The following is a 21,373-nucleotide window of genomic DNA, read 5'->3' as shown; positions in this document are numbered from 1 at the left end:
CACAATTAGACCTTTGAAGCCCCGCCTGCAGTCGTGCTAATCCCCCGATTCTTCCAGGAGGCATGTGAACAACTTGTCATTGGAATCTGAGTGTGGCTACCTAAGACGAAAACTGGGCTGGAGTAGATCGATTACAAAGAGGCGTAGGTAAAATGTAAACTGACAAGGTATGAGTGACGAAGTGCAGTGCGGGTTAAATGAAGTGCTTGAGAATATGATTGAAAATGTATTTACGGTAGGTTGGAAATCACGGAAGATACTGGTGAACTCGCGAGCAATCGAAGAAAGATGTACGTCCTTGATGAATGCCAGCAATACAGTGAGGTGAGATGTCGCTCCTGTGAACAACAATGGCGTTCATAATGTCGAGCGAAGGGGGGAGGGGACAAAGGCCGGAGCTGCAGGTAGGCCAATCAAGGGCTGAGGAGCGATTGGGCACCTGTCATTGAGGAGCCCTTCAACTGTGTCGCTTTTAGTAAGAACCGACTGTGGTCATTTGATCACTTACTGGCTGTCAAATGCTTGTTGAAACTTCCCGCAGTGAACTTGCGCATGCTACCCAGGTGGGGACGGATACGGCTGGCTAAGGCTTGCAGTTGATCACCTTCGACCACGCTCAGTGCACGTTGCAGAACATAGTCTGGAAAGTCTTAGCACGGTGGAACACCACCTCGAAAAGTATGTACATACTTGCAAACTGGTCCTTCATCATGAGTTGCACAGGGCTGACGCCATTTGGCTTAGGCGTCATCAACTCGTCGATGAGCAGACGACGGGATTCGGAATCGGCCGTCATTAACGCTTTCTCGCAGACATTGGATGCAAACTTGTGACAAGCCATCATAAGCATCTGGCCACGCAACTTAGCAATGACACGAGCGCGATCTTCAGGCTGGCCGTGTTCTAGCACAAACTGCACAACGTAGTTCTGAAAACCTATTAGGATCTTACGATTTGGCCATGAATAAACGGTAACGCACCCCAAACTGGTCTTGCATGAGGTTGGCAGTATGCTCATGCAGCTCATCCAATAACGGACGAGTTTGCTCCTCGGTGAGGTGCTCAAGGCATCTTTGCAGAACACGACAGCCGTACGTATGCGTCGACAAATCGTAGACACTTCCCTTGAAGGCTTCAACGAAGGTGAGACGATCCGGTGAAACACGTTCGATTAGTTTCTGAACAACCTAAAGAAATCATTCAGTAAAGTATGGCGCAGAGGTTTTTGGAAACGTACATGATTCCCATTGGCGTCCTTCACGCACTTCATGATGTCCGGAGCGAGTTCCGCAATGAGTTGACTCTGTTGCTCGGGAGTGATGTACTCGATGGCCTGTACGAATTATGAGAAGCAGCGGCAGCGCTGAAGAGAAAACACGCACCTTCTGGACTACCCTGCATCCATACATATGCCAAGAGAGGATCAAGAAATGGCCCTGCATGGCCTCAAATATAGCATTCCTCTCAGTCTCGCCGCCGAACTCGATCAGCTTTTGGATAACCTATGGAAGATGTGAACGTTCAGTTGATGGAAAAACCGGAGAGCTTACATAATTGCCAAAGACGTCCGTGACGAGGGGCATAATGTTCCCAGCGAGAATTTCGTCGAAGACCATTTGCTTCTCCTCAGGGGTGGCAGTGTCGAGCTTGATCTGGATGAAGCGAGAACCATGCTGATCTGCGCTGAATTCGTTCACGTGTCCAAAGAGGTTCTGCACCGCAAGAAGAGCGGACCATCAGACGATGGATGATGAAAATTCGCTGCGGCTTACTCACCCGAAGTTCCCATTTCCTTGTCTTGTTTGCCCGGAACTCTTCCAAGAGAGGACTCCTCACGCCATTATTCAGATCACTACGTTCCGGCCTCCGAGTGCGATTAAACATGGACGGTGCGTTGTGTTGTACCATGTGGTTTGGGTGACTAGGGTGAAACGCGGGCGTTCCTGGAACCGGGACAGGCATCGACATCGGGGTCGCAAACTGCTGGTACATCTGGGCACCACCCTGTTGACGCATCGCGTTCAACCCAGCAGTCTGGCGCTGCATGAATTGCGCCTGCTGAAGGTTCATCTAGTGAGAGTATGAGCAACAGGCTTGACAGCTTCAAAGGGGGACGCACGTCTCCAGCACTCTTTGCCCTGTGCAACTGAGCATTTGCGGATGCGTTCGGGAGCGCGAGCGTGTTGTGCATGGGCCCGGGCGAAAACATCATCGCTTGATGTAATGGAGTACCAGGATAGAAGTAGGGCGGTGGTCTAGCCGGCCCAGTGTAATCGGGGAAGAACATTGTGGTCGGTGAGCGAGCTTCCAGCAACGGGGAACCCAGCATTCCTAGCTGCGGCGACTGCATGACAGGCCTAGCTGCCACCATGGTGGCTGAAGGCCCACCGTATACATTCGGGTCTGGAGAATTCCTGAATGCATCGTAGGAATACGTGAACACGTCAGCAACGGGTGATGCTGGGTAATACGCGTTATAATCGGCCTGTGGGGGATATTGGTACTGAAGACGCGAGGCTTGCAAAGTTGCGTTCATGACGGCCGCGCTATTGGCACCAATACCGTTGCTGAGCTGGAGGGCAGGCATGGACATCGTAGATCCTTGTACGGAGGCCGCTTGGGGTTGCAGAAGTGTTGTCGCGTTCTGAAGGCGAACACCGGACACCGCTTGGTCGAAGGAATCGCCCAGCTGCAGACCGTTAAATGTTAAGGACAAATCATCGGCAGACTTTGCCACATGCGAGCCATTGACCATTAAGGCATCAGCGCTGGGACCATGGATGGACGCATAGGGTGGTGTCGGGTAAGGATTGAGGGTGGTCGGGCCTTTGGTTGGGGTGGTCTGAAACATCCCGTTGATATCCTTGTCATATCGCCCCTGCTCAGAGGGAAAAACAAAGAAACAGTAAGTCACCAGTGAAGACACAACACAATGGTTCCCACCGTAGGCTTACGAATAGCCTCTTCTTCGGCTTGTCCGGCGCTCACAATTCTACGCATGTGGGGACCCAGAGCCACGTCGTTCAAGTCTGGGGGTGCTAGAGAAGAAAGCACGGGCGCTGCTGTGACTTGTCGCGGACGCGGGTGCTGCGCCAGAGAATAATGGATCAGAAATGTGCTTGTCATGCCGGGATGACCAAAAAAAAAAGAAAGCCAACTATGTCGGCACAATTCTCCAATCATCACGGAGATGACATAAACAGAGAAAAGGCACAGCAATTGATGCATACCTGCCAACCTGGCCCCAGGGTATTCCCCGAGCCGTTCACTCCAACCCCAAGACTAGACGGCGTTAGCTTGCGAGAGCCTAGATGGGGTCAACGATGAAAAAAAGACGGTTTCGGAGTCATGACGCACTGGTCTGAGATGGCGAATGGCCTACAGAATGTGTCGAAGAACCGGAGGGCTTCCGGGAGGTAGTTCCGTCTGTGGTTGCCATTATCGATATTGCAAGAATCAAGCACGGGGTTTGCGCTAAAGCAAAGTAGCCAAAAAAGAAAGGAGGGAAGAATGAGGGTATGTATTAGGCAAGCCGAGTCTGGAATGAGAGGATGTGGCCGTTGAGGGCAAGGAGAGCGAGTTATTGTGCCAAGATTGTCCCAAGAGCCTTCCTACATACGGCGATCAAGTTGATTTGACGTCCGAGGGCCGAGCTAGAGGTGAGGACGCGACAGATGGTACGCGTCGCGTTGTTAGGGTATTCGGGCGACGTTGGTGGTTATAGGTAGATATAAACCGGGAATCGAAGGAATTATAAAGAGCGGATAATAAAGGGAGGGAGGTATTAGAGGTGAAAGGGGATCGATGTGCAGAAAGGATTGAGAGAGAGACCTGGAGAGGACTCGCCCGAAAAGGCAGAGGCTGACTTGGGTTAACGCGTTGTCGGGATTTTTCCCTCGTGCAAGGAAGATGCCTCCGCTTGTCGGAAGCTTCCGGAAGTACTTTTTCATAATCGGGCCCGCTGTTTTGAGTGAGTTATGAATGGGGACCGTTGCCGCTTCTTTTTGTTCACTTTAGAATGTACCCGTATCCCCACTCAAGCCTGGGCTGTGGCGCCCGCGGCATCATTCCATGGCGACTTGGTCAAACCCTTAGCAATTCACGGCAACTTGACGCTCCATGTTCTGACCAATTAAAGGGGCTGCGCATCTCCCCGTCTTGAAAAAATAGATTTTTTTTGGCGATTGACATCAAAATAAAGGGGTTACTCTATGCTACAGCCGGCCCTCCTCCAAGATACCGCTGCTGACTCTATTGGCTCGGGTATGTGGCGTGATTCTTATAGGATATGGGAAATGTGCGAATTTGAAATCGATGCAAACGAGAAAAAGAAAAAATAGCTCATGGTCAGAGCACTGCCTCAGCCACTTGGAACGATCACGATCGAGAGGCACTGAAGAACCACGACGCCCGCTGTTTACTCGCTACATTCGTCCAATCAATGCGGGACTTCACCTGGGAAAGAGATAAGAACTCACGAGATGCGCTAGAGCTTTGCAGAGGACAGAAATTGCGTTAGTCGCGAAGTGCTTGGATGCTTTGAAAGAAGTTCTCACCTGGCTTCCTCACCCTGGAGACGTGCAAGCGGACCGTTCGCGGGCGGGTTTGCCCCGCCCCCGCCGCGAAGCGGCTTAGCGATGCGGGCACTTGGTTGTGCGGCTGAGAATCGATCCCGCTTAATGAGTTCAAGGCTTTAACAATGAATGTCAGGACTCACTTCGCAGGTGCTCGGTCGCCTGATAGACGTTCCGGAATTGTTCGGCGTACCTCCGGTCGCGGTCCTCAATTTCCCTCATAGCATGGCGGAGCTGAGCTTCAAGACCGGCTATACGTTCATTTCGTGTGATCAATTTCCGCTCCGATGCACCAGCCTCCCGCTTTAGCAGGGCATTTTGATCCACGAGCTTGATACAACGTCAGAGTGCGACACCCCCATGCAGGCCAATGGTCACATACTTGTCGCTGAATGAGGGAAACTTGCTCAAGGTTCCGTTCCAGGATCGCCATCTTCTTCTGCTGAGCCTTGGTGTTACTATTGCGGATGACATTGCTGTATTGCTCTCTCATTTCATCCAGCTGGACCTCAAGCTCGATAACCTAGATCAAAGTGAGAAGGCATCAATTGGCAAGGATCACAACCCACCTTCTCGCATCGATCCTGAACGTCCCGCATAAGTGCCTTCTTGGTATTGTCAAACTCAGCTAACTGAGCCGCGATCGCCTTTCTCGTCCTCTCCAATTCCCGGGCGGTCTCGGCGAGATCCTTACCACCAGCAAGCCCGGCAGATGTTGCTTCGAATGCGCGCTGAGCCAAGCGATCAGTGATGCTATGAGAGGATAATGGGTTAGAGGAGACTACCTTCAGTTCCTCATTGACACCCTTCGAGCTGTCAAGTTCAGAGCTTAAGTTCCGAATGTCTCGTGTCCTTGTCTCGACCTGCTTCTGCAAGTCTTCAATCTCTGACTGTTGCGATTCCAGTTTGGCGGTGAACTGCGCCTCAAGCGTCGCCTGACTTGGGTCAAAACCAAGGCTTGTAATTATTTCAGAACAACTTACCTTGACTTCGGCATAGGCGAAATCTGCGTGGCCCTCTTTCGCTTCATATTTGGCTGGATCGCCCTATCAGCAATATTCAAGCATTAATATTGCCACTTACCAAATACGTCCTCCATATCTGCCTCGATCTGAGCATTTCTCCTTTCCAGATCCTGACGACGTTTGCTCAGAAGTGCGTTTTCCTCCTGTACTTCCTGCAACTTCTCCATCGCGTTCCGAAGGGCTTCATGCTCCTCAGCAAGTTGGCGTCTCACCAGGGCAATATCATCCAGAGTCAAAGCTTGGACACCCTCGTTGCTGTCAATACCAGCCAACTTAGTCAGTGTGGACTGCAGTTGGTCGTCTTTATCGGAAATGCCGACATGCTGCACATGATATTATAAGCAACCATTGCGCAAATCTCACCAAGACTACTGACCGATTCGAGTTTAGACATCATCAATGCCATAAGCTCCGCCTTCTTCTTTTCTTTGCCTTCCGCCAGTGAGGTCTTACGGGTCCTGCTCTGCAAAGCTGCTTTGTTGAGGTCCTCAACCTGCGCCACCAGTTCAGAGTTCTTCTGCTTCTCATCCTCAAGAGCGATTGTGAGCTCTTTCTTCTCAAAGGAAATCCTGTCACGCTCAAGGCGCAGCTCAATAAGCTCTGAGGAATGGGGGGGGATCTGTGACTCCTGAAATAATATCAGATAGGTGTGAGTAGTGAGATAGCCATATAATGTACCTTGGGTGGAGGTGGAACATCTCCTCGAAGGCCGGCCAGTTCTGCACGGAGTTCAACCAGCTCCTTCTCGGCAGCTGACAGCTGGGACTCCTACACGATAGTCAGATCACCTAGAGTTATTTCTGTTACGAGGAAGCATACCCTCTCGCCTAGCTGATCCGTCAGCTCATTCTCCCGTCTCAGGAACTCGTCTCGTTCATCCTTCTCAAGGCCGATGACCGTTGGTGTTTCTGGCCTGCTCTCTAACTCGCCTCTCAGGCCTTCCACCATAGGATTGATTGGTGTGCTCGGACGAGCCGGTGTCGTACTGGATGGGGTGGGCGCCTTCTTCATCGGTGCGCCCATACCTTTTACCCAAAAGGCAGGATCCACTTGCCCGCCTGACCGCCAAGTTCCCAGCTCAGCTTCCAAGTCGGCAATGAGTTTCTGGAAAGCGGCATTGTCGGTCTGCGCTTTTTTCAAGAGTAGCTTCAATTCGGCTGGGGACAGCTCTGCATTGACCCGAGCCTTATTCTTGATTGCTTTGGCACGCATACCGAAGCGGAGAGTCGACAGTGTCTCGGCTTCATTGTACGAAGAGGGAGAACAGTTAATAATGAGGGTGGTCCGCGAATTACCACCAAGAGATTCTTGCAGAATTCTCGTGAGCTTGGAATCACGGTAAGGAACGTGTGTGGACTAAGGACACATTCAGCTGCCATCTTGCACTATTTAAACAAGACGCACTTTGCCGTCCGTGAGCGCGTTGATGACCATACCCAACGCCGACAAGGACTTGTTGATCTTCTTCGCTTCCTCCAACGTCTGACCAGTTGCACCGGTCTTTCCAATCTTCTCTGAACCGGCAAGATCGACGAGATAAAGACTTCCAGACTTTTGAGCACCTGTATCGAGATTCTTCTGATTGATGATGATTAAGAAGATAGAATGTGAACGTGAGCTCTCGGCATTCATATCTGCAGACTGCATGAGCGATCTTGCCATCATGAAGATATTCTTCGCTTACTAGTTGCCGCAACCATACGAGCAAGACCACCTTGTCGCAGAAGTTCGTATATAGCTTCTGGACCTGTGGCATACTCCTCAATTAAACCCTTGACGTAGACTCCCTTGTTCTTCTCTTCGTGTATTTGCAAATTGTCGTTTTGGGCTGAGAGGAATATTGAGCATGTACCAAACGAGACAAAGGTGGCACATACGTGCGAGTAGATCACGAATCCTCTCCAGGTAGATCTCCATGTACGAGCACTTCACCAAGAACTCTATATTTTGGGGTGCTTCCTGGATGGCTGTAAAGATCTGCTCTGCTATGCGGGGTATGATGCCCTTCAACTCGTCGGAATCGATGTTGGCACCCTTGAAGAATATCAGCATTGGTACACATTAAAAGAGCATTGAGGCGCACCATCATGGTAAAGGTCTTTCCACTTCCAGTTTGACCATATGCGAATACTAAGCAGAGTCAGAGGAGTCATCCATCTCCATCTTAACGACAGAGTCCTTACTTGTGCCTACAAAAACACATGGTCAGTTCGTAACACCACACTGAGCATACATGCATACCATTGTATCCATTGATAACATCTAACGATAAAACGCATGCGTCAGCTAACTCCATAACCCAAGCTCTTCACTCGCCTGATACGATCCTAAACAACAATTAACATTGTAACCATAAACGTTGATGTACGTGCTCACCCTTTCACACCATAATCAAACACCTCATGCTGTTTTGTTCCCATAGGGAACACACGATCAAACGTGAACCCATCCTTTTCAGGTCCAGAGAGCCCAGCCGTTGAGCGCAGGCCGACCGTTGCTAAGCTGTCGTCGAAAGAGACGACCACCTCCCCTCCTTCCCGTGTCTCTATCGTATTCTGGGGCCGAAACCTAGGTCAAAGTAAGATTCCCATTGACTATTGACTGAGAACGTATCGAACCGGCAGACGACCTTGATGTTATTGGACATTAGGGTGACGAGTGATTAGGGGTGGTGAAACGTGAGGTCAAGTCTATAGAGTGATGTGCACGATAAAGTGAGAGTCGCGCGCTGGGCAGTTGAGCTGAGGTATGGGGTGGTCGTGTAGAGGTATGGCAGGCTGAAACGGTTTGACACCAGCTTGCAGGATGGTGATGTCCTCGCGAGAGGAGTGCGGTGAGTAGGGAGCACCTACTAATAGCGTCGCGCTTCGGGAGCAGATTTCCCATCAATTTGGGACGCGTCGACCCCTCTTGCTCTTGGCTGCTTCTGATTGGAGGCCAGGCACTGTACGCCCAGAATACTTACACTTGGCTGTGAGTAGAAATGCAGCCTTGCATTAACTAATTCAAGTAGAAGAGTGGAGACAGATACAATGCCAGTATGCGCGAATGAGATTCCGTGTGCTTTTCTACTCAAAATGTCCCCTCATAGACCGACAGGCTGCATAGGCTGCACTAAACCCATCTCCTCCGGTGTGAGAGACGAGCTCTCGATCATTACACCAACACCGACCTTGGCGGAGTTCTGCGAAACGGTCAAACTTCGGCATGTCCTAGACAGGTGAGACATACCTTGACGTGGTCAATCTCACCAGACACCAAGAAGGCGAACGATGGGGCAAACTTCTGCTCAAGGAGGGCAGATACCTTGCCAGTTGAGTCCACTTGGGCGCGGAAGGTGGACATCCTCAGGTCGTACTTTGCCCCAACAGTAGCAACGGCTTCCCGTTTCATGGGGACATGTACCAACTCCAAGTTCGCACCAACCTCCATTTTTTCGGACAGCTTGTGCCAATAACTTGCCTCTAAAACGCCAACCGGGCGGATGTGGGCGGTTGCGATCCAGTTTCGAGCAGAGGAAGTGTACTTCACCAGACCGGACACTTGCGTTTCACGCACGCTTGGTGGCTGGACTTGGTACACACCTTCGACGCCCAGCGCAAGGTTGCTGGTGACAGATTGCAACCAGTTACCAATGAAGATTTTTGCTGGTTCGGTCGGGTTAATGGCCTTCAGGTTGAAGGTGAAGTCACTGCCTTGAAAATCATGTTCGAATTGGAACATGCTGCCTTGTGAGGCGCTACCCGACATCTACCACAAGATTAGGTGGAATTCGGTAGGCACAGAGTTGGTGAGCTCACTTGGGCTGTGAGCTTGGTGACGCTCGTGGGCGTCCATCCAAGATGGCACTTTGCATTCACGTTTCCATCATTGTCCACTCCTCCTTGTAAGAAAGACTACGAATCCGTATGAGAAAACCAGCAGGACAATGTATAACATAAAACGGAACGTACATTTGCGTCACCAAACAGTGCGCCAAAATTATACGCTGGTACGGGCGCGGACGAACCCAGGGAGAAGGAGTGGGTGACTTGGAAGGCCGGGTTCATAGACAGCCCTTTCGTAAGGTCGGCTCTCGCTCCGTCGAACATCCATTGTGTTAGTTGGGCCGCTGCATGTTTCGTCAGCGCTGAAACTGAGAATATATATAAGAGCAGCTTACACTTGATCTCCTTCTGCAGGTTCTCCGAACTGCCTGGGTTCGGCAAGCCGAAGCTTTTGCGCCAATCGACGAATCTGGTGTACACACCTGTGAAAGGCGACACCACTGGACTGAGAGCCTTCAGCGATCCCTCCACTGCATTTTGAACGTAGGAGAGACTGCTTGTTGAGCCCGGCTTCTCGTATGGTGGGTAGGACGCCATAACGATGAGGACGACCTCAGACGCGCGTGCTTCAAAAAATCGGAGGGACCATCCTCGGAACCTTTTTTCCCTCCCGGATACAAAAAAGCCGAAGTCCTGCTTTTCGTCCTGGTCTTCTTTTCACTCAACACCAAAATGTTGATTTAACAAGTATAGCTAGTTGGCTTCGGTTTTCGTCCTGACGGACACCCTTTGAGAAAACGTCTTAAGCCCCGTGTTTTCTTCGCCTTTGCCCCTCTTCATCTTCAAACGAAATTTGATGACGTCATCACTTCAAGATGCATAACCGGGAGAAAGAGCTGAAAAGCCTGAGGAAATGACGCTCTCAGGACAGAACCCAGCCGACATCGGCATCTTGGCTTCACTGGATCTGAACAGAGAACTTCACGGCGAGAGTAATTTCCTCCGGTGCCGCGTCATCTTTGTGGCAGGGACAGGAAACTCATAAATGAGAGAGTTTAGGGGTCTTCCAATAATATGTACATATAGTGTTATCAAGAAATTAGAATACATACTCCTAAGTAGAGGCAGTATTTGAGGGTTATAATAACAACAATGTACCAAAAAGACTGAGATAGACTTTGTTCTTTGATTATGCCAATTTTTTTATCCTATAACCTCCAATAATTGTGGGACCTCTGAACTATTTGACTTTCTCACTGCCACGATGCGACGCGCAAATACACAGTACATGTGAAGATTGTCTCCGCAGAGGGGCACCTCTCAGGGCGATGATGATCAGAAATAGATGCTGAATAGCCCGGACTGGTGGGTCTGAATAGGACACATATCAATGAATGGGAATGTTAATGCTATGGTTACGGCATGGTTCTTGCTCGAATAATCTATAAGATATGAATGAAATATTGCTTCGGAGAGCGGAAAAGGGAAGAAAGATATCTTGCCAGCACGGTGTGTCCCAAATTTAGGCTCACCATGATATACCTCCGATGCGTGCGGGGACCCTCTGATCTTGGACTTTGGCTTGCGCAGTTTTACCCACTGAACAGCACAAACACTCACTTATCCTTCACCTTGCTCGTCATTTCTTTGCACCTCTGGTAGCGTAGCTTGGACGAACGAAACTTGGAAACATTGGGGGCGTTCAGCACGATAGCGCCTTGCTTCCGTGCTACGCTTTGTCACGACATCCGTAATCATTGACCGAACTCTGCACAGGATGATGACCCCTTGGCGATATATATTAGCAGCAATATCAATACTGGTGCGGGCATACTCTGCCAGAAAAGGGCATATATGCTAACCGGTGTTTCAGCTAACTCTGCACCTCATTCTCAGTCTCACTCATGAGACGTACGGCAGCACGACGTCCCTCTCGCGCTTAAGACAATGGGGAAACGTCCAACAATCAGAACCATACTACCTCACCCCTCCAGATCGACAATATTACTACAATGAGACGTCTAGCTCTCCACCGCCACCTCAAGGTCAGAGAAAGGCAAAGGCTGCATTTGCTGTCCTTGCACGGAACTCGGACCTATACCCTCTGCTAGACAGCATGAAGCAAATGGAGGATCGCTTCAATAAGAAGTTCCAGTACCCATATGTTTTCCTCAACGAGGAGCCTTTCAGCGACGATTTCAAGAGGTGAGCGGATTGTCTTGTGCTGGGGCGACGGTTCTCATACAGCTATCACCAGAATAACCGCTGGGATAACAAATGCACCATGCTATTACGGCCAGATTCAGCCCGACCACTGGCACCAACCCCCCTGGATCGATGAGCAGAAGGCGACTGCAGCTCGCCTAAAGATGATTGAGAATAAGGTCATTTATGGGTTCAGTGTACCATATCGGAACATGTGCAGATACAACTCAGGGGTAAGCGCATATACTCAAGCCCGCAAAGCTCTGAGCTTACAGGTCTAGTTTTTCTTCCGACACCCACTTCTCGTGCCATTCGATTATTATTGGCGTGTAGAGTGCGTCGTTCTTATTGATCCGATCACTCGGAACTAACCCTACCGTAGGCCCGGAGTCAAGTTCTTCTGCGATTTGGACTACGACCCATTCCTAATCATGCAAGATCAGAAGAAGGTCTATGGTATGCCCTGCTGAACGCATATACCGATCAAAATGTTAACACCGCCATAGGTTTTACGATCTCTCTATATGAATATCCAGAGACTATTGAAACTCTTTGGGATACGACGAAAGGTACGTGGCAGAGGGTCTCAGGGAACATCGGGCGCTTAAGCACGATCTGCGCAGAATTCATGGAACTACACCCGGAGTATATGCCAAAGGACAACGCCTTGTCCTTCATCTCAGACGATAATGGCGAACACTACAACCGTTGTCACTGTGAGCTGGCTACTCTTCTCTGGTTGTACCCTGCTGATCTTGCCACTAGTTTGGAGTAACTTCGAGATCGGCGATCTCAACTTCTGGCGAGGAGAAGCGTACACGAAATACTTCGAATATCTTGACAAGGCAGGTGGATTCTACTATGAGCGGTGGGGTGATGCACCCGTACACTCTATTGGTGCAGCTCTCTTCGCGCATAAGGACCAGATCCACTTCTTCAATGATATTGGATACAAGCACGAGCCGTTCATGCATTGCCCCACAGGTGAGGCACATTCAAGAGGAAAATGCGGGTGCGATCCGGCGTCGAACTTTGATTATGAATGGTAAGCCTTGCGCCGAGAGCGTCATGCTGGTATAAACTGCAAACTGACAATTATCCCATCCCGTTTAGGTACTCCTGTTTGAGCAAGTTCGACAAAATGTTCTGATGCACATACTGTTTCATGATCGCATTGCCTTTGAAAGGACATTATCTCATATAGCACGCATTTTGCGCCCTGTGGGCTGGTATGTATAGTAGTCTAGAGACCCAAAATACGAGATACTCTCTTACATGAACTGAAACTGCTTTCTGACGGCCTTGGACTCTGGATAAAAAGCCTTCGGCATTGTACAATGATAAAGCGACAAAGTAAGGATGGTAAAGTACATGTTGGAGGGGTATGCGATTAAATAAGGGAAAGTTTGGCTTTTAGGGGCAAATGGGCCCACGATGTGTTCCAGAACCTGTGCCAAGTCCTTGCAGAGCGATCATAGTATTGATTGAGAATAGTATTGATACTGAAGACGTGTCAGTCAAGGTCCGGACAGTAGTCCAGTAGTAGCTTACGGAGTCGTATAGCCTGGTCCATGTATTCCCAACCGAGCTGATAATAAGCTTCTCCAGATAGTCATGAAAGATCGACTGAGTCAGTCCTGGCTGGAATCGGTCACGCAGCGCATTCGCGGTCTGTTCGCCTAATAAAGTGAAGCAGGGCAAGGCCGAATCTTTCTGCATAAGCTCCACAACAGCTGAGAAGCCGTGAATGAGCTCCCCGAAAGCAAGCCAATATTGACACTACTCACTGATGATGCGGTCACAATGTTTCCTTGCTGCCTCGAAACCTTCCGTGAAAAGCGTCTTGAACTCGGTGAACGCTTTGCTTTCGATTCCACCCAGAATGTCTATGTATTCCATAGGCAGCTTGAATGGTGCAGCTTCGAAACCCATATTGCCCCCTGGGGAATTGGACAGCATGAAACCAAAGTCTATGTGAATGAGGTGACCATCCCTGTCCAGAAGAATGTTGCCATTGTGCCGATCTTTGATTTGCAGGAGGTAGGTGATGACGGAGTACCCTGCCAACGATCGTACGAAATTCCGCTGTGCTCGAACAAATCGAGCAGTTGACGCATCTCCATATGTCTGCATTTCGGTCAGACAAGGTTCCACATACGATAGCCAAACCTTACGTTGACAAAATGATCCATCAATGACACGTTCCCAAACCTGCCCTCGGCCAACCGCTTGGCATATTCCGCCTTTTTTATCGAATGAATGGACACCGCGTCAGTCACTGTCTCAACCAGACCAGAAGAAACACCGGTGATTAGGATACGGAAAGGACGGCAGAAGCAATGACAATTTTCCTCCTTCCAGATACGCTCGAACTCTCTAATCAATTGTGTGGCCAGTTGCTCTTGTCGAAGGTCAGCGCCGGTTTTGACGATCATAGAGATGCACTAGTGTTTTGTTCAGTATGAGCGACAAGAATATGAGCGTTCGACACTCACATCCCAAGATGCCAGATGACCATAAGGTGAGTTACTCCGTATGCGAGCCTTCTTCGTAGCCCAAGCTTCCTTGAACACCGGGGCAGACGGGTCCGACTTGTTCAGCTCTCGTCTCACGATCGTCTCGTCCTCCGCAGTCTTCCGATTAGCCGATCCCGACATGCCCAGGCCGACGTCCTCGCCTTCCGCCTCACTCATCCGCTGCATCCGCTCCTCTTCAAGGGACATCATCTCCTTCATGATCCTATCCTTGATCGCAGACGCTTCACCGTGGTTCAATCGCAGCCGGACGGCAACACTGTGAGGCGCTGGAGAACCATCAGGCAGGTATCCGTTCAGAGATTGCTTGCGCGAGGGCTGTGGGCGTGAAGTCCCAGGGATCCAGCTAAGCACGCCTCCGACTAGAGTTGGGTGCTGCTCGGGTGAAGGAGGGGTCACTGAGGTCATGCTGGCGTTCAGCTGAGCGAGCATGATAGCAGCTGTTCGCATCCGCTCAGAGTAGTCTTCCAGAGATAATACGGGCAGGTGTCCGCCGGGAGTAATTTGTCCTTCTCGTGGGGGAGTCGATGAAGGAACTGGCGAGGACGATATTCGTCGAGGACCAGCGATCGAAGAGTGTCGCCGAGGTGTGCTGTGAACGCTAGTATCCGGTCGTGGGGAAGCCGGATTTGAACGTGACCAAGTAGCGATATCGAGGGCCTTGTTTTTTGGTGGGGTGGGGAGAGCGATCGAGTCCGTCAGATCAATTTCATCGGGATGCAGTTGGATATCGGAGCCGTACACCTGCTCAACGAGATCCATCTCTTCCTCGTCTTCTACGGGACTGTCCTCCGCAGTCATAGAATTGCGGCTTGAGCCGTCAGGTGTGGGTGGGATCGTTGAAAGGGCAGGAGGAGGAAGGAGGCTACCCGCCTCGGGGCTGATTTCTTGACCAAAATCGGCTGGTTGGAATCCGGTCGGCGACTTGATACCCTGCTTCTTGGCGTCTCCCTCATCGCTGACATTCAGAGTATGACCATTCACTTGATACTGCCGCTGTTCTTTTAGCACTTTTTTGACGATCTCCTTATTTGCGCGTTTGGATGGGTCGAAATCGAGATCGCCCTGAAGAATTTCGAGGAAAAGCAGGTATGGAGCTCTCTCGGCAGAATTCAGTACCACACATTCGCCAGCGGGTATTCGGACGATCCGATGATGGGCATGGCACTTGTCCGAGTCGGTAGACGGGCACCACATTGGTAGGCACATCTGGTGTTGTATCAGTCATGATCTCGACGTTTCAAGCGCATATACGCACCTCCGACGGAAGCTGATGATTCAAGCTTGTCAGCTCTGCCCTCAGAGCACTCACTCTTGCCGGTTTGGGTACAACCAGCAGCCTGTTTGAGATCGATTCCAGTGACAACAAGAACCTCGTCTGGCACTTGAAGTAATGGGCTTTCAGGAGTACAGTCTGCGCTCGGAGCGGGTATCGTGCCAACAGCTGAATATCTGTGCTCTGTCTGTTGAAAGTAGAGATGCTCGGACTGCTCTGAAATCGCGAGTGCTGTCTGTCGACATGCGACGGGAACCAGCCGTTCTTTCCCGAAGTCTCCGAATCCAATTGTCCGAACGGGTCTTCTACCTCCGGCATACGGGCTGGGAATGCGAACGGAAGAGAGGGGGAAGTCGCGTGAGGACCGGAAACTTTCCTTGCACCGGGAATAGGCGCTGTATGCGGGGATTGGAGCGATACAGTGCTGAGGTTGCGCGTGCCTGTGGGGTCGGCATCGTAGATCGAAACACGGCGCGACGGCATTTCGGATCTAGACGTGAGTGGTGATTCGGCACGTGGCTTGGTCTCCATGGCAGACTCGGCCTCGTCGTCCTCTTCGACCAGGTCGTCCCCTTGTTCGTACAGTACCGGTGGCACGGGCGTGTTCGGGCTCTCGACATCCTCCCCTGGAAGTTTTATTCTTTTCGGCATCCCTTCCTCTGCCCGACCCTGCTTCACCGCCCAATCCCCAACGACCCCAAGCTGCGGGAGGGCAAACGCGCCCAGAGCAGTACCAATCCCCACCAGCGCCGGTCCCATGCGAGGCTTCACCTTCTCTTTCCGGGATACTTCTATCACTGAGCCATAAGGCGTGTCGGGGTCTATGGGCGGGTCGAAAATGATGTGGTGTAGCCGGTTGAGGACCCGTTGGCAGATGTAGAAGGAGAGCGTCTCGCGCTTCGCCTTTGAGAGGTCGGACAGCGCAGCTTGCATGAACCATAGAGTCTGGATAGTGATCAGAGATATCCTCCTTCATAATGTTCCTACACGCACTAGTAGAGCTATATGCGTGGACTCTTCAGCCCTCTCGAGTACGAAGCATTCGAGTGCAGCAGATTTCGATGGCCGTGTCACAAGCAAATGGCTATTCGACCGTCATCACCAGCTTTAAGCGTCGACCCCACTCAGACGTACCAAACCAATCCCCAAAGACCTTCCACTTCCACTGGATCCATTCCCTTGAGCCTTCCGGTGAGATAGTGTGTAATGCCGACATGGTCGCCATAAGTCCTGAGGTACTGGAGTGCGACGTGTACGTTGAAAAATGACGGGGAGAGGAAGAGACGGAGAAGAAGAGCGTGGCTCATCTCTCCTCTTGTTCACCCTGGATGTGTCCGCCTTGAAGGAGTTGACACGAGGGTATATGGTGCCAAGGACGTTGTCAGCGTCAAGATGTGGTGTAGACGGTCTCGCTCGGAACGATGCCAAACTTGGCTAAGCCCTTGCATACCGTGGCTTGACCACGTGCCGCCGAACAGTATGTATCGATGTCGTTCAACGTCGACAATCCCTTGGTTGAGCCCCGTTGTTGTTAAATTACTAGCGATTTCTACTATATATGCTGGGTATGTGCCTTGTAAAGTCCCTCATCATCCTTCAAGTCTAGTTCTGTCAGTCTCATTTCTCAATGTATTTCCCCCTCTCAGTCCAACAGATCGAGATCGCGGACAATCTTGGTGACCACATCCCGGGCTAGCTCTGCATACAAAACTTGTTCAGCACTAGACCGATATGATTATGAGCAGCTTACGTTCTATGTAGCTCCGGTGCGAGAGAGAAGGTCCGTAAAAGTCCACATTTTCTGGCCATCGTCGTAAGCTCAGCAAATGATACGGTGAGAACGACTCACCTCCGGACGGCGACGTATTGACGTCAACACCAGGTGAGTCCAGATCTTTGTGATGATACAAGTACCGTTAGACACAGAGTATGGCTTTTCAGTGATCACGTACTTTGAGGGGACCGGGGTGCATGATTCTTGACTTCATTCAGGACCTCCGCAGGGTTGACTGCTTGCCAGGATTACACGTGTGTACTTTGAAAAACCAAGACGCGCGTACCTGGTGCCTCACGAGCAGGCAATTTATCTTTGGCGCCCTGTGCGAGGCCGTTTACAGTCGCCAGGCCGGTCATAGGGACAGAGGTAGGGTCAACTGTATGTCCATGAAACCCTGGGGCAATGCATTATAATTCGCAGCAGACGCACCAGGCAATTCTTGCTTGATCCCCTGTGCCGTGTTGTCGATCGTCGTGACGCCAGTCTGAGCAATCTGCAAAGGGTCGACTTTACAATCATGAGCTTCCTCGCACAGCGTTAACTGGTGATGTGGACAGACCTGGTGGTTGACGAGCCAAAGGCAACCTTTGCCTCGTGCCCCCCGCAGTGCTGTTAGCAGCAGCAAGACCGCCTTCAGGAACACCCGTGGGATCAACTGCGAGAGATGTGTCACCGAGATATCGTGCAAATCATATGCACGACCACTCACCAGGAAGCTTCTGCTCGACCCCCTGCGCGGGGCTGTTGGCAGCAGTGACGCCGGTCATGGGAACACTTGTGGCGTTGACTAGGGAGCAGGGGTCAACATAATATAATGATGACTAGTATAGAGAGGGATACCTGGGACTTGGCGCACAGGCAACTTTCCTTCGATCCCTTGCGCGGTCCCGTTCATCGTAGAAACAACAATCTTCGGGATTGTTGTAGGATCAACTGCTACAGTGTAAGTCACACCGACCCAGACTTTAACTATGGAAACAAACCTGGTAACTTTTGCTCTGCTCCTTGGACAGTGCTATTGGCGGTTGTTAACCCAGTGATGGGAATTACGGTGGGGTCGACTGCCATGCTGATTACCCATGGCTGCGGTGCTCACGTCCTGCTCCTACTTACCTGATAATTGACGAACAGGCAGCTTCTGCTCAATGCCCTGGACAATGCCGCTCACGGTCTCAAGACCAGTCGCCGGAACGCTAGTAGGGTCGACTTCACATGTATACAAAGTCAGCCATGAGCAATATTCATCCTGCGGAACATAGCGCACCGGGTAACGCCTGTTTAACGCCCTGCACCGTGCTATTAGCCATGGTCGCACCGGTCATAGGGACTCCAGTGGGATTGACTACACATCCTTGTAAGCCCTGACAGTCTTTGTTGATTCTGATTCTACACACCTGGTACTTGACGAGCCGGTAGCTTCGGCTTGATCCCCTGTGCGGTGTTGTTGGCGGTGGAAACACCGGTCTGGGGCACCCCAGTGGGGTCGACGGGCACCGAAACGTTGGGGCCAACCGCGGGAGCTAACGCGATGTCATAGGAACGGTAGGCTATATATATGCGCGTCTTTGAAGAGTTTCGCATCCTCAGAAATGGTCCTTACCTTTGCCTTGACCCCTAGGGACGTTCGGGGCGGAAGATGTGCCCTTGCTGAAAGTGCCGTTCATGGTAGATGACATCTGGGATGCGATCTGATTTACGGTACCGTTCACAGGAGCAGGGATGGAGATATCGTTGACGATGCTCCGTTCGTAGGCTGCGTGTATGCGTATCAGCCAAAATCACCTTATGTGAGGTTATATGCGTACCATCTGATACATGTCCGCTGGGGAGTGCAAGAGCAGAGGCAGCGAGGAGACTGAGAAGGGCGTAAGGCTGCATGATGTAGATGGTGAAGGATGTGAGAGGGTGTGAAAGATTGTTGGTCTGTTGTGTACGGGGGTGATTGTAGGAGGTTGAGCTGGGAATCGGCACCATGTGGGGACGAGGTACTTATACGCTTGCGGATTCGGGAGGTGCAATGGGAGTTCTAGTCTCAGATGGGTATTTGCTTGTGATGTGAGATGGATACAGCGACGTCATTGTGTTTTTCTATCCGTTTAAGGAAAATACCACCGAACAAAAGGGAAGACTCTAGACCTGTCGCACTCAGCCAAAGGTTTTTCGAAGCAGTTACATATATCCCATTTCTTCATCTACGATATTGAGGAATTTGGAGCCATCAAACGCAGGGAAGGGTGCTAGGTGATTCGGGCTGAATGCCGCAATCACTTGTGGCAATGTTCTAGTCCTGAGCTCAGTATATGCGCATATATGTGCTCAAACCTCTTACTCGGGTGTCGAAGCAGTCAAGTATCCTTGTTTGGAGAGAGCATTTGCAAGCTCTGCCTGATGGTTATCCATGAGAGACGTGTTTGGAACCGCGATCAGAGGTTTTCCGGCCCGGAGGACATCAAGAATCGTGCCAGAGCCTAAGGAGTATCTTAGACAAGGGCACGATAATCTGCCATCACGAACCAACCGGCGTGTGATATAACCAAACCAGCTGTTTCCACAAACGATTGTATCGAAGGTGCGAATCGCCAGACATCTACCGATACGCCTTGTGCTGACCACTTCCCTGGTTCAACGTCGCTGTTTCCGCATTGGACAACCAATGTATCATAGCCAGCCCTTTTCAGCGCTTTCAGACAATCATCGAAGACTACGGCCTTGATCAGAGGCGTAAATTTTGTCGACCCGACAGTTACGAACGCAGTGGGCATGAATCGATCTCAGTTTAGTTTATGAGCGTGAGAAACAATCACCAATCACTGATGTTGATCAAGAAATACAGTAACCCTGAGCGGGATCAAAAGGAAGCATGAATCATACATTCCAGACGCCGGAATAATTTTGATCTGGCTCTTCCTCAGTTCAGTCTTTCTCCAGTCACAAAATGGGCTATACACTTTGTGTCATCGGTATGTACACTGTATCAATGCTGGATGTATGCTCAGGTACACGCAGGCTGTGGGACGATGGGCATCGCCATCCTCTCCGGTGTGGTCGACGTGCTCAAGTCACCTTCCCCCTTCCCGAACGGGATGAGCCAGTCCTCGCCTTCTGGAATCTCCACTCCTGTCCCCACACTAGCAACGGTGCCGGATGAATCTCTTCCGTCCAAATTTACTGCCTGTGTCAGCAGAGACGACAGCGTGCGCAGGCTGAAGAGGACATTTGAGGCGCTGGGCGGTCTGGGTCCTGCAATTCAGGTCATAGCAGGGCACAATGCCGACTCAGCTGCTCACGCGGATATCATCATTCTTTGGTACGCCCGTCACTTTATTTCAATCCTTCATGATCGCTCATATGTCTCAGCTGCAAACCCCACCAAGCCGAGGGCATCCTTACCGCACCTGGCATGGTTCATGCTCTTGAAGGCAAGCTGCTCATCAGCATCCTCGCCGGTGTCACGATCTCCCAAATGCGCGGATGGGTCCCCGCATCGACCCGTCTCATCCGTGCGATGCCCAATACCCCGTGCAAGATCCGGGAGGGTATGACAGTGCTCTCTTCCCCTGATGCAGAGCTACATACGCCGCTCCATCTCCTTGCGAAGGACAAGGAGATCTGCACCAGCATCTTCTCTTCTATTGGGAGGGCGAGGTTCTTGGATGAAAAGCACTTTGATGCATGTACGGCCCTCAGCGGGTCGGGCCCAGCATTCGCATGTATCTTCTTGGAGGCGCTGGCCGATGGGGGTGTTATGATGGGGTTGCCGAGAGCAGAAGCGCTGGAATTGGCTGCTCAGAGTAAGCCTGCTCTCCATCTTACCTGTTCAGAAGCCAACGCACATCTACAGCACTACAGGGTGCAGCGCGTATGACACTACAGTCTGGGGCTCATCCAGCAGCCATCAAAGATACCGTGACAACTCCTGGTGGTTGCACCATTGCTGGCGTTTTGACACTAGAAGACGGTCGTGTGCGGTCGACAATCGCGCGTGCAATCCAGGTTGCAACGGAGCGTGCCAGCGAGCTCGGCCAGTCTGGAAAGCAGCCCACCTCTGCTCGCAAGCATTGATGTATACATGATGTAATTGGCAATCATCTCGGAGGTACAATGTAGAATAATATCAATCTTGGTTTAAGAAAGGAGAGTTGTTACCCGAGAAATGGACCGGTTGCCCCAAGTACTGAAGCAGCGGTGAGTAGCAGGCGTGGCAATTCCGGATCT

At 51.0% G+C, this 21,373-nt stretch overlaps 8 protein-coding genes across 8 annotated transcripts; 2 read left to right on the top strand and 6 right to left on the bottom strand.

Annotated features, from left to right (window-relative positions):
* Window positions 1–500: 500 nt before the first annotated feature.
* DACRYDRAFT_45798 (ARM repeat-containing protein) lies at window positions 501–1,884 on the bottom strand (the record flags this gene model as incomplete). The annotated part of the gene is made up of 7 exons (XM_040774664.1): window positions 501–640; window positions 691–928; window positions 981–1,187; window positions 1,238–1,333; window positions 1,383–1,502; window positions 1,551–1,712; window positions 1,777–1,884. 7 exons carry the CDS (start codon window positions 1,882–1,884, stop codon window positions 501–503), a joined length of 1,071 nt encoding a protein of 356 aa, XP_040632556.1.
* Window positions 1,885–4,377: 2,493 nt separating this feature from the next.
* On the bottom strand, window positions 4,378–8,396 carry DACRYDRAFT_113720 (kinesin heavy chain; the record flags this gene model as incomplete). Its single annotated transcript, XM_040769686.1, has 20 exons — window positions 8,218–8,396; window positions 7,976–8,167; window positions 7,916–7,926; window positions 7,841–7,861; window positions 7,783–7,788; window positions 7,683–7,729; window positions 7,477–7,633; window positions 7,284–7,427; window positions 7,004–7,233; window positions 6,419–6,955; window positions 6,278–6,367; window positions 5,976–6,227; window positions 5,658–5,922; window positions 5,558–5,610; window positions 5,360–5,509; window positions 5,144–5,305; window positions 4,957–5,097; window positions 4,718–4,904; window positions 4,557–4,659; window positions 4,378–4,486 (listed from the first exon to the last, which is right to left on the bottom strand). The coding sequence occupies exons 1-20, from the start codon at window positions 8,244–8,246 to the stop codon at window positions 4,378–4,380; spliced, it is 2,886 nt and encodes a 961-aa protein (XP_040632555.1). The 5' UTR covers window positions 8,247–8,396.
* Window positions 8,397–8,578: 182 nt separating this feature from the next.
* On the bottom strand, window positions 8,579–9,963 carry DACRYDRAFT_74965 (uncharacterized protein; the record flags this gene model as incomplete). The annotated part of the gene is made up of 5 exons (XM_040776099.1): window positions 8,579–8,783; window positions 8,831–9,349; window positions 9,400–9,495; window positions 9,553–9,710; window positions 9,762–9,963. The coding sequence occupies 5 exons, from the start codon at window positions 9,961–9,963 to the stop codon at window positions 8,685–8,687; spliced, it is 1,074 nt and encodes a 357-aa protein (XP_040632554.1). The 3' UTR covers window positions 8,579–8,684.
* A 1,012-nt stretch (window positions 9,964–10,975) lies between these two features.
* Window positions 10,976–12,829, top strand: DACRYDRAFT_20078 (glycosyltransferase family 15 protein). Its single transcript, XM_040771787.1, has 9 exons — window positions 10,976–11,188; window positions 11,240–11,571; window positions 11,624–11,804; window positions 11,853–11,905; window positions 11,954–12,027; window positions 12,078–12,140; window positions 12,195–12,287; window positions 12,337–12,616; window positions 12,685–12,829. The coding sequence occupies exons 1-9, from the start codon at window positions 11,144–11,146 to the stop codon at window positions 12,719–12,721; spliced, it is 1,158 nt and encodes a 385-aa protein (XP_040632553.1). The 5' UTR covers window positions 10,976–11,143; the 3' UTR covers window positions 12,722–12,829.
* Window positions 12,830–13,043: 214 nt separating this feature from the next.
* Window positions 13,044–16,688, bottom strand: DACRYDRAFT_113717 (uncharacterized protein; the record flags this gene model as incomplete). Its single annotated transcript, XM_040769685.1, has 8 exons — window positions 13,044–13,073; window positions 13,123–13,304; window positions 13,359–13,698; window positions 13,746–14,015; window positions 14,067–15,314; window positions 15,364–16,326; window positions 16,375–16,465; window positions 16,516–16,688. 8 exons carry the CDS (start codon window positions 16,686–16,688, stop codon window positions 13,044–13,046), a joined length of 3,297 nt encoding a protein of 1,098 aa, XP_040632552.1.
* A 223-nt stretch (window positions 16,689–16,911) lies between these two features.
* DACRYDRAFT_113716 (uncharacterized protein) lies at window positions 16,912–19,036 on the bottom strand (the record flags this gene model as incomplete). Its single annotated transcript, XM_040769684.1, has 15 exons — window positions 16,912–17,079; window positions 17,132–17,182; window positions 17,231–17,275; window positions 17,334–17,393; window positions 17,442–17,534; window positions 17,588–17,665; window positions 17,718–17,813; window positions 17,868–17,945; window positions 17,999–18,091; window positions 18,142–18,219; window positions 18,272–18,364; window positions 18,423–18,500; window positions 18,553–18,705; window positions 18,759–18,911; window positions 18,964–19,036. 15 exons carry the CDS (start codon window positions 19,034–19,036, stop codon window positions 17,024–17,026), a joined length of 1,278 nt encoding a protein of 425 aa, XP_040632551.1. The 3' UTR covers window positions 16,912–17,023.
* Window positions 19,037–19,327: 291 nt separating this feature from the next.
* DACRYDRAFT_45954 (glycosyltransferase family 1 protein) lies at window positions 19,328–19,920 on the bottom strand (the record flags this gene model as incomplete). The annotated part of the gene is made up of 3 exons (XM_040774672.1): window positions 19,328–19,439; window positions 19,488–19,626; window positions 19,677–19,920. 3 exons carry the CDS (start codon window positions 19,918–19,920, stop codon window positions 19,328–19,330), a joined length of 495 nt encoding a protein of 164 aa, XP_040632550.1.
* Window positions 19,921–20,093: 173 nt separating this feature from the next.
* DACRYDRAFT_74957 (pyrroline-5-carboxylate reductase) lies at window positions 20,094–21,288 on the top strand (the record flags this gene model as incomplete). The annotated part of the gene is made up of 4 exons (XM_040776098.1): window positions 20,094–20,118; window positions 20,165–20,465; window positions 20,516–20,949; window positions 21,000–21,288. The coding sequence occupies 4 exons, from the start codon at window positions 20,094–20,096 to the stop codon at window positions 21,218–21,220; spliced, it is 981 nt and encodes a 326-aa protein (XP_040632549.1). The 3' UTR covers window positions 21,221–21,288.
* Window positions 21,289–21,373: the final 85 nt, after the last annotated feature.

This window comes from Dacryopinax primogenitus (genome assembly GCF_000292625.1).
Source record: "Dacryopinax primogenitus strain DJM-731 SS1 chromosome Unknown DACRYscaffold_2, whole genome shotgun sequence".
NCBI lineage: Eukaryota > Fungi > Basidiomycota > Dacrymycetes > Dacrymycetales > Dacrymycetaceae > Dacryopinax > Dacryopinax primogenitus.
Note: the sequence above shows the minus strand (reverse complement) of the source record. Positions and strands in the feature narration are given on the sequence as shown.